General features: G+C 39.2%; 1 protein-coding gene across 1 annotated transcript in view; it reads right to left on the reverse strand.

Annotated features, from left to right (window-relative positions):
* Positions 1 to 2,831: 2,831 nt before the first annotated feature.
* FOXO1 (forkhead box O1) overlaps positions 2,832 to 17,876 on the reverse strand; it is an 87,280-nt gene continuing 72,235 nt past the window's right edge. Inside the window, exons 2-3 of the mRNA XM_039510171.1 lie at positions 4,677 to 6,033; positions 2,832 to 4,262 (exon numbers count right to left, since the gene is read on the reverse strand). Coding sequence (XP_039366105.1) covers positions 4,690 to 6,033 — 1,344 coding nt within the window. The 3' untranslated portion in view covers positions 2,832 to 4,262; positions 4,677 to 4,689. The remainder of the gene's footprint in view (positions 4,263 to 4,676; positions 6,034 to 17,876) is intronic.

Here is a 17,876-nt window from a genome sequence, read left to right on the forward strand (position 1 = left end):
TTCAGCCACATGGGTTATTTCTGGATTAAGCACCTTCAGGTTATAATAATGTGTTCCATCTTTTTAAAAAAAAGGTTCTGCTGCCACCCCACTCACACCCCCTCCAAAACCTGTTCCCCTTCCCACATCTAATGATTTTAGGATCTAATCTGTAACATGTGCTAATTTAAGAGTAATTCCTTCCTGTAAGTTTTTGTTTCACATTTTCTAAATGTATTACATAATGTTCTAATACATTAATCACCATCTCATGTCATAGCAATTTTATTAAAAGCTTATACTTACAAATATGCATTCTGAAGGGATTTCAGGAATTTTTGCAATTTTCTCTGAACTAGGCTTGTTGAACCAATGGCAACAATGCTTGAGCTGTGTAAAGCAGCTTCCAGCAACAAAGTATCTCTACACAATATATCTTGTCAACTCAGTCATGGATTCTTCTTGTGTTTAGTCCCAAAGAGTTATAAACAAGTTAGTTTTATCACAATAGGTTGTGATAAAATACTTAACACAGCCCTATTAAGTTACTGTACCTGATACAGTTCCAATTCCAGAAGAAATTCCAAAAGATAATTCCCCTTACACAAAGTACTGGAAAATCTGTTAGCTATTTTGCAGTTAGTGTTTGCTTATTAATATGGTATCATCTTGCTGAACTCCAAGACTTGGTACCATGAGGTATTTTTCCACATAAAATTGCTAATGCCAACAAGATTGTCAAAATGGGATTATCATTATTAAAAATATTAGGCGGTAAGGAATGTAATTACTACAGTGTTTGAATATGATAACTGCTAATCACAAGTAGAATCCTGGTACAAATCTCATTTCCAGTATACAAGAAAGGACACAAAACCTTTTAAACATAATTTATATACATTTATGGCTTTATACAACAGTAAAGGATTGTTCTTGTGTCTGTAAGTACATCAGGCACTTCTCTGAAAATATCCAAATATGAACTTTAATTCTGCGATGTTACTGAATAAGAGCAGTGGAACACAGAAGTGCTGTTACACCACCCACGAGTAAAATTAGCCATATTTACAAGCCATTCTCTGGTGATATTGCTGGTTTGTGGAACAACCCTCAAAAAGGAGGCTAGTTTTAATGCCAAGTTTTTTTTGTTTGCATAAACCACGCTGCATTTTTATGTAATGATTACAAAAAACATGACAACATCTTATCTAAAAATCAGTTATAAATTAAGAATCCTAGCAATTTCATAATGAAAATATGAACTTCAAATCAGTAAAAAAATAAAAAAGTACTAACATACATCCAGTGGTTTAACAAGTGCAAAATTTATACTATTTTAGAATTGGTCCAATTTTAAGTTCTCTCCTCTTCTTAGGGATGCTCTGTTGACTTAAGCCAATAATAAGCAGTACAACTTTTGCTTATAAATGTAGGCAATTTGTCAGTTTATCAAAGCAGAGCTTTCCAATTAATGCACCTACTACCTAAACATATATCATATAGCTATATTATGGAAACAATACATCTTTATATTTAAAATATCTGAACAGCTCTATAATACAATATACTTTTAATAACAGTACAAACCAGAGAAAAGTCAAAACCAAAGCTGCATAGGTAAGATTATCTGCACAATTCACAAAGCAATCATTTACAATAATTCTGACAAACTAATTTACTCCAAAAGTTCAGTACTTTTACTTAAAAGAATTTATTACTAGAGGTCACATAATGTTTGCTTTCAAGACAGACAACCTACCCTTCATTAGATTTCACAGTATCCCACAGTTACAAGCAAAAATATTAGAACTTTGACACACAAACAAAATAAAAAGAAAATGCAGAACCAAAATTCCCACCATCTATAAGTATCTATTCTGATAATGATCAAACAGGACTTCCTGCAGCCTATTTTAATTAAAGAACCGTTGCATTCAAGTTCATCATAGCTATAAAAAAAAGAATATATTTGTAAGTTATACAGTAGCAATAAAATTATAAGAGGTAAATTGTTAAACGTAGCATGTTCAGCTCCTGTGCCAGAGGGTCGAATTTCAAAGGGTCCCTCTTTTTGCACACAAAATTGGCACATAAAAGTCAAATAATTATATGACTCAGTACTTCACTTACTCTAGTCAACTGCCATTGGATTGCACATGCACCAAAAAGGAGGCTTTTTGGAAACTGGTCCCACAGAGTCTTCTGCTCATGCCATGGCCAAGAGCTGTGATTACATTTCAAATATAATTAATTTGATAGGGAAGATATTAGACAAATGCAGGCTGTTTTAGTGAACTGCCAGCACTGAGCGCACACTGTAATTAATACCATAGACTTTTTTATATTTTCTTAATCTTCTCTCTCCTGGCACGTCCCACAAATGATCATGGAGAATGACGATGGAGAAGATGTGAGTTAAAATAGGATTATAATCACTTTCCAGTTATGGATCACTTGAAAATAGTACAGCAGAAAAATTCATTTTCATCTCTAGACCTATTGTAAAAGTTACAAATATTGTAAGTGCAGAATAAAAATCCTTGGTTTTTTGGTTTGTTTTTGTTTTTTTTTTAATACAAACGATGTGCAGTAATCAGTGGCAGGCAGGCAGGTTTACCTCCCCGTTCATCCCTCAAAACACAATTTAACTATGTAAATACAGCAAATATTTACCAAGTAAAGGCCCAATCCTATAAACCCTCAAATAGCTGTCAATGGGCCTAATCACCTAAAGGTAAAGGTTTGCAGGACCAAAGCCTTAGTAACTAATGCGCTGGCGCTTTACACACTTAGCGCTTCAAAGCGCTGCCATGGCAGCGCTTTGAAATGCAAGTGTAGCCAAGCCTTAAAGCTATCCCTTCTCCTTAAAACTCTTGCGCTTATGTAACTTTGCTATTTCATTAATCTTCCCCACTCCCAGAAATGGAGAACAAATATGTCCTTGCCCTGAAATGTTATATAATGGAAGATTTATCCCCCATGTAGTTTTATAGTAGAACTTTCAACCCCACTAAAATAGGGTGCGATGATAAAAATGCTGACAGACCCTAAAAACTAATGCTAATGGAAATTCTGTCATTAACTTTACCAAAATGTGAATGTTCTTAAAACAAAGATCCTGCTTTTGAGTCCACAAACATTATGAGACCTCCATGAAATAAATACAACATGAAGCACAGCACAAGCATCTAACAATGAATACTTAACACTTTGTGGTAGTCAGGGTTAAAATGGTAATAGAAGCTGATGAAGTTTCTAAAAATGCATATATAAAACCGATTAAATATTTCCTAAACATGAAACGGAAAATGTCTGTCTATACACATCACTCTTCTGCCAAAAAATATGGGACAGAAATGTTTTGTATTCAAGGTACTCATTAAGCTTTTGTCTTTCTTTAGTAGCACTCTAAGGTGCTAAGCAAATATATAAAAATGTTCACTTCATCCAGTTAAAATACTGTATAAATGAAGGTTATGAATGCTGCCAGATTTTAGATTATGTAAATTTTTAGGTAGGCTATATAACAAAGTAGACTTTAATTATAAGAACAAAATAGCTTTATAACTATTCCAAATATTCTCTCAAGTCCAATAATAACATTCATTAATCTGGAAATCAGACCCACAAATATTTTTGCATAAATTTACATAATGAAAAGATCAGTAACATACCAATTGCCATTTAATCTATTGTTTGTTTTGAACATTTGACTATTCAATTAGCTTAGCTGGATCTTATTTACCAGGCTGCTCTTTTCTCATATGAAATGTGTATCAATTTTAACAAATACAAGGCAGTTCATATAGCTGCAAAACAAAGTCCACAGTTATCTCAATTCATCAGTTCAGCAGAACACAGGTAACTTCAATAAAAGTTAAACTTACTTAGGGCATGAGACCACCACAGTATTACAAGAAGTTTATAGGGTTTTTTTTGGACCAAACAGATATTTTTAAAAAGAACATCTACAGCTCATACTGTACAAAAACCGAAAGCACAACATGATGCAAAAGTATTTTCTGTGATTATATGGTGTAGTGAATTTGGCACTTCAGAGTAATAAAATTTCCAATGGCACAGTTCTTATCTACAGCAGCACATAACCTGCAAACACTGGGCAAACATCCTGTACAGGAAAAGTCTGTTTGCTGCCAATTCTGACAAAAGGAAAAAATGAGAACAGTTTTATCAAGAAAACTAAAAGAAGGGCGAAGGACATCTTTGGACTACTTTTCTCAGTTCCTGTTGTCAGACAAGTCCGAAGAGCTTTAAACTGTAGCCTAGGAAAAAAACAGAAAAAACACAATGAAACAAAATTAATGTTCATAAATAAGCAAAAGATATAAAATACGTGCTCCAAATAGCTCTAAGTCAGACAATAATGAAAACTTCCACTCTATTGTTATTATATATATTTATTTTAATACTACTGGCTAGATGTCCAAAACTACTACTCTACCTGTAGAAACAAATACTAGAAGTCTGTATTAGGTATCCTCATTGCATATGCGTAAGTCTAATGTAATTTGCAACCCATTTAAAAAGCTAGCAAGTTAGACAACAAAGTGATGGTAGATGCAGGCACATGACACTGGAAACCATTAGAACTTTAAGCATTTCCAAATCTGTTAAAGGCTGTACTTTTCCTTTAAATTCATTTTCAGATTTTTTTTTTAAATAGTATGAGAATTTACCTTGCGCTAACTCCTAGCCCGACACCCAGCTGTGAGTGGTGGTCTTTACACTGTGTGGAAAACTTTGGTTAGGCAACACACTGTCAAAGTTAAAATCTAATGTTTCTCCATCCATAAGGTCATTACGAATAATTGACTCCATGTCACAGTCCAACCGTTCAATTAACATGTCATCTAAATCACTGGGAAGCTTCTCCTGGTGGAGAGAAACAATTCCCACTCTTCCATAGCCATTGCAACTGTTAACAGCAGCATAAGGGTTCATTGTGTTCATATGCATTGGGTGACTCATAGGCACTTGTAATGAAGTTTTCACTGTGGACAAACGATTTAAACCTGAAGTATGTGACATGGTGTTCACAGTGTGTGACAAGGCACGACCATTAACTGCAACTGTTGGCTGATTACGTCCTTGGTGTGGGTGGGCACTGGGAGACATCATTTTGTTGTGGGATGGTTGATTACCATATGTTGATATCACTGAATCTGTGACCATCAGCACATTTTGGCCCAATACTCTACCACTAGGCTGAGAAACACCAGTATCTACTGATGTCAAGATATCATTGTGCGGCGGAGAATCAGAAGTTAGTAACTCCTTCAGGAGTCCTGCAGGACAGTTATATTGGCTGATCGTTCCATAGCTTGATTTACTGTCTTGAAGAGTTTGCATAGGCATCTGGGGCAAAGAGTTCATGCTAGCTTGAGCATATGTAAATTTTCGGTAGTCTGGATTTGGTGAACCTATACTTGTGGTTGGTGATGCAAATGAATAACCTGGTGTTTGCTGCATCATTGTAGCTGGTGAAGACTGGGTCGATACGGTCAGTGATGTACTAGGTGACAAGAGGTTGAGATTATCCAAAAGATTCTCCATATTTTCGGAATTGCTCATCTCTGAAAGGCTGGGTAGAGTAGAAGCCATTTTGGTTGCTGATGAAGGATATACCATAGAGTGCACATCCCCATCTCCAAGGTCATCTTGTTCTGGCAAGATTGGAGAAAGCCTTCCACTAATTGTACTAGCATTAGAGCTAGTTCTAGGTCTAAAGGTACTCCAGTTATCAAAGTCATCATTACTGTGAGAGCTGGGGCTTGCAGGCCACTTTGAAAACTGTGATCCTGGACTGTCTCCATTTCCTTCTTGGCCTGACTGAAGGGCTGCCTTTTTCTTGGCAGCTCTTCCTCTGCTTTTCGCAAACTTGCTGTTGTTGTCCATGGATGCGGCTCTTCTCCTAGGTGACTTTCCACTCTTTCCTCCTTCAGGGTTGAGCATCCACCAAGAACTTTTTCCTGTTCCCTCATTCTGCACCCTTATAAACTTGCTGTGCAGTGACAGGTTATGACGAATTGAATTCTGAAAGATAAAATATGGGATAAGAAAAGGGCCAGTTCTCTTTATCTCAGCATGTAACACTTAAATGAGCAAACCATTCTGATGCTACTTGTGTGAAAGATGCTATAAAAATAACTGACTGAATTACTGTACAAAACTCAAGTTTCCAAAACACTCAACTTAACTGATGTACCCAGTATCTTTTTTTAGAAAAGGAATATTTTGCTTAATACCCTTAATGTAACCTATATTTCAAAACATTTTGTGCATCAAATCTCCTTAAAACACAACCCGTGGCACTATGAGCAGGTTCTGCTAGAAATCCTTATTTAAATTATTTTAACTCCTCCATAGGAGAAAAGAAAAATCCCTTCAATGTTTCATTTAGTTTGAAAACCTAAGTGTTATAGTAAAGCTTGGAAGGGTGCTAGTTTAGAAATATACATATTGGTTCAAAACTGGCTTAAACAAGTTAGTGATGTTTTGTCATATAATTTTCATATGTTTTAATTGCATTTGACATGATAAAAAGAAGAAGAATTTGGCATGTGCCAAAGGCATCAATTTGAAACATGATAAGAGGACACCAAAATCAGAAAAATTCACTCAAGAATTCTGCATGGTGTCAAGTATCAGGAGGTAGCCGTGTTAGTCTGTATCCACAAAAACAACAAGGAGTCTGGTGGCACCTTAAAGACTAACAGATTTATTTGGGCATAAGCTTTTGTGGGTAAAAAAAACCTCATTTTGGTTTTTTACCCACGAAAGCTTATGCCCAAATAAATCTGTTAGTCTTTAAGGTCCCACCAGACTCCTTGTTGTTTTACTGAAGAACTGGTTCTCAACTTGATTGTACAAGTCCCCACTAATGTGTAGCCTGCATTTGGGCAAATTTTATTAAACAAATAAAATTTTTAAACCCGTACATGAGCAACTGTTTCCTTTCTATCCATCTACCCCTCTCATCACACATACTACCCTGCAGTAATATATCAGCTTCAGGAGGGTTACTCCTAAACAAAGAAGATTTGAATAATTATACTTTTGTGACAAAATACAAATTAACACAAACCGTTTATTCACCGGTTCAAAAATTTACCCTTTACAAAAACGCCTAAATGCAGGGCCTCATATGAGACTGGATTCATTACAATCAAGTAGTAAAAACCTATTTTTCTGTAATATGTTTTTATTTTAAATAAAACTCAAATTATGCTAGAAACATGGGATTGCTGTAAAATAGCAACTACAAGGAATTCCAGAGTTTATTAATATCAATGTTGTGGATAGAACTTTAAAGCTAAAGCATGACCCAGCCTCAACAATACAATCATGTAAGCCCCAACCTTCAAACACACACAAGTAGTCCTCGTTGAACTCTCAGAATCTATTCACGTGCATAAGTAATTTCAGGATAAGGTCCCAAGTTAAACAGATAAAAATTGCAATTGCTAAACAATGAGGAAGGAGGGAAGACAAACAGCAGAGAGGAAACATGACTCATGGAGAGTTAAACTTCATCCTTAAAACCATCTTTTCTCCTTGAACATTTTAGTATGTGAAATTAACTATTCTAATACCCAAAGGCACAAAGAGTTAAAGGATGACAGGGCCGCCCAGAGGATTCAGGGAGCCTGGGGAAAAGTGGGGGAGCTGTGGCACTTGTACTCACCCGGCGGCGGTCCGGGTCTTTGGTGGCATTTTGGTGGCGGGGGGCCCTTCTGTCGCGCCGTGTCTTTGGCAGCACTGAATGCCCCCCCCCCCCGAAATGCCACCGAAGACCCAGACTGCCGCCGGGCCAGGGCTCACGGGGCCCCTGCTGGGCCTGGGGCAAATTGCCCCACTTGCCCCTCCCCCCGGGCAGCCCTGAAGGATGACTGTACTTCTGCAAAGAGAAGAAACTGCTGATATCTTCACTAGAGCTTCTAGTCACCTTCTGAGACATGAATAGCTTCAGAAAAGCCACTGAACCCAGGAGATCCACAGCCAACCAGAGAACACACTAAAATCTCATGCCGTTGATAAGCAATTTTGCATAGCCTCGCCCAAGGCCCCTATTCCTGCTGAAGGCAAAAAAGGGGCAGCGTGTCTACCTAAATGTTCCTGGTATTCTTGCTCAAGTACATGAGCCAAGATCAACAGGGGGACGAAGCATCAGGCAGGAACCCAATAACTGAGGATCCCACATGAGGAATAGGGGACAGCATCCCCAAAAGACCATCCTCATGCTAAGGCCATCTGGCAGCCCAGACACTGATAGGTGGAGGACAGACAAGTCTCCAGATGCACTGTCTCCAGTCCTGCCCAACCCAGAGACCTTTTTCCCCACTCCATACGCTGCTGCAGGGCCACGGCCCTGTTACAATTGTTGTCTAGTCGGCCTAGCCCCAGTTGTGGGCGCAATGGCCATAAACTAGGTAAAAGCTCAAAATGTTACACCACCTAAAACAGTGAGTATTGACAGAAAGGGTATGAAGAGATGCAGAAAGACTGGATTAGTGCAAATTAGAGGGCCTATCAATCAGACCCAAGAACTGTCATGACTTTTAAACAGGAGAATGGAACTGGAAAAGAACGGATCAAAATTGGTGTGCTGGAAATTAGGCCTAATTGGTGGGCAAAATAAGACCTGAGAAGATGGCTTATTCCACCCATCACCCCCTTTTGAGGTACTTAAAGAGAGGCTTTAGGAATTAAAATGGCAAAATGGACTCCTTGAGGATTCCTCAGGAAAGGCTGGCAGGCTCTGCTTCACTCCAGAGATTGTGCCCTTCTCTGGTGAGCCGCAAGGGTCATTTTGACACTCAGACCTCAAGACACCAACTGGGACACCTGACCACCACTGCTGGACCAGCGAGAACCACGGATTGATATATGTGAGATTCTTCTCTGTCCTTCCTTCTCTTGTGTGTTCCTTCCTGTCCTCCTATCTTCTCTCTCCTTTCAACTGCACCAGCACAATGGAGTAAGATGGCCCATCCAGCCCAAGAAGGTCTGGTGAAAGAGGAACCTGACCGAGGCAGCCAGATGACATCCCACAGCAGGGAAGCAAGCCAGGGTCTAGAGGAAGAGCTGTCACAAGTGGCCTGACAGCTCAAAGCATCTGCCTGTGACTGACCAGCCACCACGAGTCATGAGAACATCAACAAAGAGTCACAGTCCTCCACCTTTACTAGCTCTTCTTTTCCCCTTGGTTACTTTTCCTGCCTTTGACAAACCAGAAACACCAGTCACAGGGTCAACTCAAAATTTTACAGGAGAACTAACCCTATCTTCCCCACAAAGGATTATTTGACAAAATAAGAGAACCACCAATATCTTCTCTCTGAAAAAGGAACTTTTAATCACAATTAATCACACTGAGTGGTTATGCCAAACAACTTCATTTCCGAAATGCTTTATGTTTCATTTTTTATTCTCTCTCTCTCTCTCTCATAGTCTAATCAATACATTTCTAAATTCTGGTGTGACATTTCTAAAGTGTTTGCCAGGAGACTAACCAGACTGAGGTCTATGTACTCAAAACCCTGAGACTTTTAAAGTGCTTAGTGTTATACACTGACAGGGCCACGTTAGCATTTTGCCTCTTTGGGCCCACTTATTCCTCTGAAATTAATACAACCACCCTTTCCTCAAAAGTTACCATCACTCAGCTAATGAGTACATCTCACTGCCTGTAGCAACACCCAGATGGAAGAGTTAGCTTGCTGACTTAGTTGAGACCACAGAAAGCAACTTGAGTATTGTCTCTCAATCCTCTGAAGTCTCTAGCTGCTATGGAACCTGCCAGAGGATTCTCTTTGTGGAGAGGGGCTCTACCACATGTGGAGATGAGCAAATATTGATTTCCCAGCTCTTCAACACCACTCTCTTTTTATTCCAGCTCCTGAGGCCAAAGAAAACAGTTTAAGGAGGGTGGTCTGTTCTCTGGTTCTGTCTGAAGGAGAAAGACAGAAGCCAGCAAGGGCAGCAATACCTTCCTGGCAATGGCTCTAGCAACTTGGGGCATCTCAAGAGGCACACTGTCCCTCTTTTTCCATGCAACAGCGGCAGAGGCAGACCTACACGCCTGCCAGCGAGTCAGCAGCGGCAGGCTCCTCTCCCACGTTAACTGCTGGAGATGCTTTCAGGGTCAGTTACACTGAAGATCTTCAAGATTTCAAAACAAAGCTAGCAGTAAGCTGCCAAAGGCTCTGCTGCAAATGTGAGCCGCCTCACTGCTGCAGGGAATCTAGAAGAATTTTAGAAACAAAAAAAGTTTATACTTTAAAAAAAAAAATTTTTTTTAAGTAATCCAATTAAAAATACATATCAATATTAATGCCTGAAGTTCCACCCTCCATTGTGAAGGGGATGTTTTTGTTTGTTCGTTTTAAATGGGCTCTCTAATATGAAATGGTTAGAATAAGGATATGCCTTTCTTTGGCATACTACATCTTTCATCTCTGATCCGAGGATATGTATTCTAGTTAGAACAGTGGGGAATCACCATTTTTTGTTCTCATATAAGGGCCCAACCCTGCTAGGTGATAATACTGCCTGTCGATGCTGTGTACCTCTTAACCACCATCATCTTTGCTGGACCCAGACCGAATGCCCTTCTCTTCACCACACCTCACATCTTATCTACTGGCTATAAGCCAATGAGGGCCAAACACAACTCCTTTGGCAGTCCAAATATCACTCTTTGGTCAACCATAAATTTCACTGTTGCCCCTTCCACAGGCTGAACTCACTGCATCTGAAGCACTCTTGAGTAGCAACAACTCAACGTCAAGAGGGTAGACTCTCTGTTGCCACATGGGAGACCACATTTCAAGTATCTGGATCTCCTAGAAAATCCAGACAAACTCAGTCCTTTGTTACCACTTTTGAGATGTAGTTGAATTAAAAGCTGATAAAATTACAGATTTAGAAATGTTAAAAGAAAATTATTTTGCAAGTCTGTTGATTAAAAGTCTCCTGCATTAGTTCATTTTTATTGTATTTTGTAAACATACTCCATCTTGGCACAGCTTTAGTGTTTACTTAAAAAAAAAAAAGTATCAAACACATAAAACACTAGGCCATAGAAATGCAGCAACATTTAACTCCTCCTTCCCTAAAAAAAAAAAGTGTTAAATATTTAAGAAATTACTGCAATTCCTTAGTCATCAAAAATGTTATAAACTGGTATTATTGTACTGAGGACATTTGAGGTCACTCTTTGAGTAACAGAGCTGTCTCCTAACTTTGCCAACAATAAAAAAAATTTTCCTAACAGGAAAAAGTTTGCAGCACAGAGCTTGTTACATAAATTCCTGTTTTTCACACAGCCAGCAGGACATTAAAGAAGCTATGATTTACTAACTTGGAAAAAGTGTTGAAGAGGTAACTCTTGTGAAAATATGCACTGCTGTTAAATGATGTTGTGTCTACAGACCTTTGCCAGACACAAACATGACTGATAAAAGTATAGTTTCAGCAATGGAACTTGGCAGCAAGATGAGCAAGTGTGGTTGTCAAGATTCAGAGGCATTCATTTCTGACCACCAGCCAAGCTCCTATGTATAGCTATTTTGCTGCGGATCACTTAAACACTGTTTTTTAAAATTTAATTTGAAGTCAAACCTTTAAACTTGATTTGAAAGACATGAAATGGAAATTGTATTTAAACTGATTTTCTGTTCAAAAGCTAAGTATGCCAGTTAAATTTCAAAGCATACAAACTGGAATTTTATCAAAAGCTAATTATGACTATGGTAGGACTGCTGCCACCTGTGGGGTGCTCCTTGGGATTGATTCTATATCTGTGACCCTAAAAGAAAGTTAATGAAGTCTCCAGTTCTATTTGACCTTTGGGGAGGGGGGGGGAAACTGGCTATGTTGTATTTCAGTACAGACTATGGTTTATGACTGTGCTTGCCATTATTTACTTATTTGAGAGTCAAAGTGTACAACTGTAATTAACAATACAGTACTGACTTTGTAATGAGCAAATAGCAGCTAATAAAATTTAGGAGGACTCATGGAAGCTATTTGTTTCTGTCAGTGCACAAATTTTTCAGCTATAATTTATTTCAACTAATTTTAAAATGAGGTGAAAAATCTCTCAATCTCCCCTCCCTTCTTTTTGGTAGATTTCACATTGTTTACAAAGTAAACTGTTCTCTGAAGCCATACTTTTTGTTAACTGGGTGGAGCAAGGGACATCTAAAACATCTCCTCTGCAGTATATCCGGATTAATAAATATGGACAGCAACAAGCCTACAAGCTTAAGAGAAACACGTACAATTAGGTTGGTTTTATTTTCTCCATACCGAAAGATGATGCAAACATGGGACTGAGAAGTAGGAAAGACAGGTAACTTACCTGACAAGAACTATGGTTCTTCAAGATGTTGTCAATGTGCATCCCACTATAGCTATGTGTGCACCTCATGTGCATAAGATCGAAGTGTTTTGAATAGCACTGCCCATTAGAGTTGTGCATGCGTCCTCTGCCTCCTCGTGATATCTTACGAGTCCATAAATGGTGAGGCAGCCACAATCATTCCTCAGTTCCCCACACAACTGGCAGTGGCCTGGACAGGAATGTTGCTGGGGAGAGTGATCTCTTTCTGTTCCTAGAGTGTACTGGAGATCGGCTGCAAGAAGAATGTGAAGGGCAAACCCCAATACATCCTACAGGGCCCCAGCAACATGCCATAAGGATGTGGCAGACTTGTTTGATATTAGCTAGTCAATGCCATTCCTAATGGAGCAGCAGCAGAGCCCCGCAGGGAGAGCCCATGGGTCTTTCAGTGGTGTCGCCTATGGATCTCAGATGAGAGGGTTATTTGCTCAAAGGAGGTGAGTACATTTGCCTTGGTGATGAAAAGAGTAGATTTCCTTTTGAGGTGGCACTAAGGTATATGGTGCTCTCAGTACCAGGATCTTCACTGGTACCATTAAGTGCTTCTGTATCAAAACACAATCCTGGTTCTTGTAGGGGCATATCAAGTAGCCTTGGTTCAGGTGTAGGCATCGATGCTGCATCCTTGGATTACTGGCACTGGGGTTGGTGTTGCAGGCATTCTTCTGTCCTGCAGACCGCTCAGTATCACCAGCTCTCCATGCCACCTGGGGCTTAGTGGTTCTCTTTCATGAGGCCTTAAGGAGACTGACCATGTGTGAAGGCACTGAGACACACCTGGATTCTCTGCCTCTGTGTTCACAGTGGTGCTGGAATTCAGTAGTGGAGCTATCAGCATCTGTTTGGTGCTGGTGTTGTCTTCTCTGCTGGTGGGTTCTGCTTTGGTGCTGGTATCAATGCTAATGCTCGTCTTAGGTGTCATGTTTGCCAGCGTGGAAGCTAGACAAAGCTAGTTTGTCCAGTACCAAACCTCTGGTGACTTTCTCTTCTCCATGTGAAGAAACCTCATAAATTGTTCCAGGAGATTAAAGTTTTTGGTGGCACTGGAACAATTTTTATAATGATTGTGCTGAGAGCCATTGAATCAAACTGTAAACCCTGCATACGATGGAAACCACTTCAAGTCTGGGCAGTGCTGCCGTCATCACCCCTAGTTCCAGCAGCCTTGTGTCAACCTCACATCTTGTGACTTACACATTCTCACTATGAACAACAGGCATACTGAGCTTCTACTTATTATATGAGACGCTCCTGGACAAAAGAGGCATCTGCTGAGCTCGTTTTTCAGTGGAATTAATCTGTCACAGGAAGGCAGGGCTTGTAGCCCACATGTTCACAATTTGCCATGTCGAGGTGTCTTATAGCGAAAGTCTTATGGAAGAGTGGGGGAGCCTGACCACATAATTTTTAGTCCAGACAGATCAAATTCATTCGCAGCAGTTCTTCACAGATGAAACAAAAGAGTTTTGAAGGAGTTTGGGAAGATGTAGTTGAGGCTACAGACTAGCAGGTTGGACACTCGCTGGCTTCTGTGTGGCTGCCGTGGTTAGTAAGAAGGAACTGAGGGTCACAGCTGCCCTCCTCGTTAGGCCCTCCCACAGAAGCACAAGGAGGCAGAGAGTGCATGAACACCCCAAAGGGCATGGCTCTTCAAAAGACTGATCTCGCATGCACGTGCACCTACAGCAGGATCCACATCGACACTCTACAAAGAGCTTCAGATTTCTAATTCCACATCTGCCACTAACTCATTGGAGAGCATTGAGCAGGTAACACAGAAACCTCTCTATCTCCAGCTTTCCCATTTGTAAAACTGGATTGATAACATTTTCTTATTTGCCTCACAGGGGATGAGGAAAGGATCAATGCAAACACGCTAGAACTGTAAAACATTATATAAGCATTAAGTATAATAGTAATGATATGGAAAGTACACACCATGCAAATACAGAGAAAGGAATAGTAATGCATCCATTCCAAACTCATGCTGATACAACCCCGCTATCATGTCACACGTATTTCTATAGCGATTTATGTAGATCATCCAAATTAGTGCAAATTAAACCTTTATAACTACTCTTTGTATAAAAAGGATTCCCAGCTTCATACTAAGTGTAATATGAATATATTGTACACTATGTACATGAACATTTGCTAATATATCGTTTTACTTTTAATAAGAATAAGACTGCGCTGGAGGGAATGTAACATAGGACAATCAGAATTATTTGCAGTAAAAGCACAGTAATGATCGCTAGAGACATTTGTGAGATATAGAAAGGCAGTCCCTCCATTAAAAAAATTCAGCCTACATTAAGATTTAAAATTAAAAATTTTGTACACAGCTTTATAACAGCTACCATCAACACAACTACATGGGGAAAATACCAACAAATACTACAGAGTGGTGACTGTTGAAGATTCAGTTAAAGAAAATTAATCTTTGATCGGATGTAGTATCTTAAGTGGATACTTTATATAAACAGACTTTGCTTAGAATTGAGATTCATAAAATATTGAACTATGATATAAATAAAAACAGACTACAAAAGATTCTGAGATTTGCAGATTAGCTGTGAAGGATGACACTATATATTAATAAAGTAGCAGAATAATGATCCAGTGCCAGAATCCCTGGAAATCATTTAAAAATATTATTCCACGACTATTATGGGAGACTAATGGGTGTGGCTTTTTTGTTTTGTTTTTCCAGACAGCAGGAATTATTACGATCACTCAGACAAAAATGTTAATCACTAATTTCCTGTTTAACAGACAGCCTATTTCACCTTTGCCACTCTCTCCAGTTACACCCAAGTCATCACAAATAGAGAGTGTGGCACTGTTTACAGAAAAGTTTTTTTTTTTTTAAGGCAGCTTAACTGAAGTGTTTTAGCTCCAATTAACATGCAGAAGTTCTCATGTGAACTAAATATCAATTCTATTTGACTACAGGGGACTCTTAAAATACTAGAAACACCCTCCCACCCGGAAGATGCAAGAGAGTGGGAGTCTAATCTTAATGTATGCCCATAAAATGAGAAATATATTGAAATATGAAAATAAAATGTCATTACCTTGTCTTTATTACGTTAGGCTAAGTTAACACTGGGAGGGCTTTCAGGAAAGGAAAATCATAGGGATTGCTCTTTCCTTTACTAACAATGATAAGGTTCCTTAGGTAGGGTGACCAAATGTGAGGTTACATTGGTGAACGCTGCGGATCCTTTGTAGCCTGTCTACTGCAGCATTCAGGTTACTGAGAGGCATAGGCGCCGACTCCATGGGTGCTCCAGGGCTGGAGCACCCACGGGGCAAAATTAGTGGGTGCTCCACAACCACTGGCAGCCACGCTCCCCCCTCCTCACCTCCTTCTCCCCTCCCAGTGCTTCCCACCCCTGCTCCTCCCCCTCCCTCCCAGGGTGCTCAAGGATCTCACAACATTAATTAAAATGCAACTTAACTGATAAAACTATGAATAATTGCAAACGGTAACATACAATACTATGGGCACTCAAGCTGGACAAAGCTAATGTGGCCTGGATTCCTTTACTTTTGCATTTCTTGAATGTGTGCACACAGGTGCAGGAGAACAGTACACACATGCATATGCCACCCATACACACAGGTATCACTTCACCCACCTCTGGAATGAAATGCAACTACAGCAGCTGTTGAACAGCCTACAGCAACTCTAGGCCTACCAAAAAAATCTTGACAATGGTGTGCTGTGACCACTGCTTTTCATGCTGACCAGTGTTATCTCGTTATTTCTTTATGCTCCCCTTGTCCATTTATGTATCCATCTATTTTCTTTTATCTTGTATTTAGATTGTCATCTCCTCAAAGCAGGCGCTGTGTTTCTGTTGCATTTGTACAGTGCCTAGCACAGTGGGGCCCTAGTCTAAGACTGAGAATCCTAGGCACTGTTGGACCATCACCACCTCATTCTAAGACAGGAAGAGAACACTGCTTTATGCAACTGAATCTGCAAGAGGAAACAGACTGAACAGAAACAGGTATATAACCAGGACACGGGCCAACACCCTATTTTTGCAAAAACCACCACAGCATGTTTAATATCCGGAGGTAGTCAGGATATCAGTCTTCACCTTCATCTAAAAGAAAGCATCTCCAACGGTGTAGAATCCAACACCCGACTGGAGCAGTGATTCAAAGCAAAGACAGCCACCTTACTCAAAACACCAACACTGCAACCTGCAGCTTTGTGCATTTCTCTGGAAGATCTCCCATAAAGTTAATGACTGGGCCTAACCCCAAGGTGGTATGGATACAAACCATGGACATTCTTTCAGCCCAAAGTACCAGCTGTTAAATCTATGCTTTTTTCTGTTTACCTATTTAAAACATATACATGACAACATTCTATCCTTTAAAACAAACTGTGTACTTTGCTGTAAGATTCATATTCCAACTGCCACGTTTGAGCCTTGAGCAAAATATTTTCCCCCTTACCATTTAAACCAGCAAATTATACATTTCTGAAACAGTTTTAATGGAAATACTGACAGACAGACAGTTAAAAGGCATCCTAACGACCCAAAAGACTAGCTGGTTTTTTGTTTTTTTAAGTATAAAGGCACAAGTGTCAAGGCCTTACAACTATTCATCTCCTTCTGACAGCTAATTATTTTAAGGATTCCAATTTTGTTTTTCTCTTTTGCATACTTAAGCTAGATATTTAATACAGAGTTTAAAAGATAGCCAAATGGTGACACATAAGATCTCTTCAATGAGACAATTCATGCACATTCGTTTGGAATGGGATACACTCATTTTTAAAATTTAAAACTTCAGATTATCAGCTTCCAAGATACTGGAGGATATTTTAAGGCCTAGATGAGTCTCCTAAAAATAAACTTGAAAGAAAAAAAAGGAATGCAAGTTTTCTGTAGGTTTTGTTTTTAATATTAAACAATCACATCTAAAAGGTAAACTGCTGTTTATAGAGTTACTGTAGCAATTTTCCACTACTGTATCATTAGTTTACCCGTGCACAATGTTTACAAACAAGTTCATATCCAAGCATTCATTGAACAGCTGAAAGAAAAAGGACCATATATTAAGGTCCATGCTTTGCTTATTTTATTATTTTTAGTTTCAAAGATTTGGGGCATGTTTCCAAATTTGTCTTGCTTTAAAAATAAAAAAAGAAAAGCCCCTCTCCCCCCCCAAGGAATGTAGAGTGTTTTCAAACATTTTGTTTGTTGATCATTCATACATTCATAAATTATTCACAGTATTTGGCAGGCCATACCTTTTCTGATTTAAAATGTTTATTTTTGTTCCTTTAGGTTATTGTTTAGGCCTGGTCATAACATCTCTGAGGTTGTTTTGAACAGCAAAAAAGGAAATAAGCAATATCTGAATGTTTTTACAGTGGGATATAACCTAGTGGCTAAGCAGCAATGCAATGCCTATTCAACAGGAACAAGGGTGAAGATAGTAA

The sequence above is a fragment of the Mauremys reevesii genome, linkage group 1 (genome assembly GCF_016161935.1).
Source record: "Mauremys reevesii isolate NIE-2019 linkage group 1, ASM1616193v1, whole genome shotgun sequence".
Classification (NCBI taxonomy): domain Eukaryota; kingdom Metazoa; phylum Chordata; order Testudines; family Geoemydidae; genus Mauremys; species Mauremys reevesii.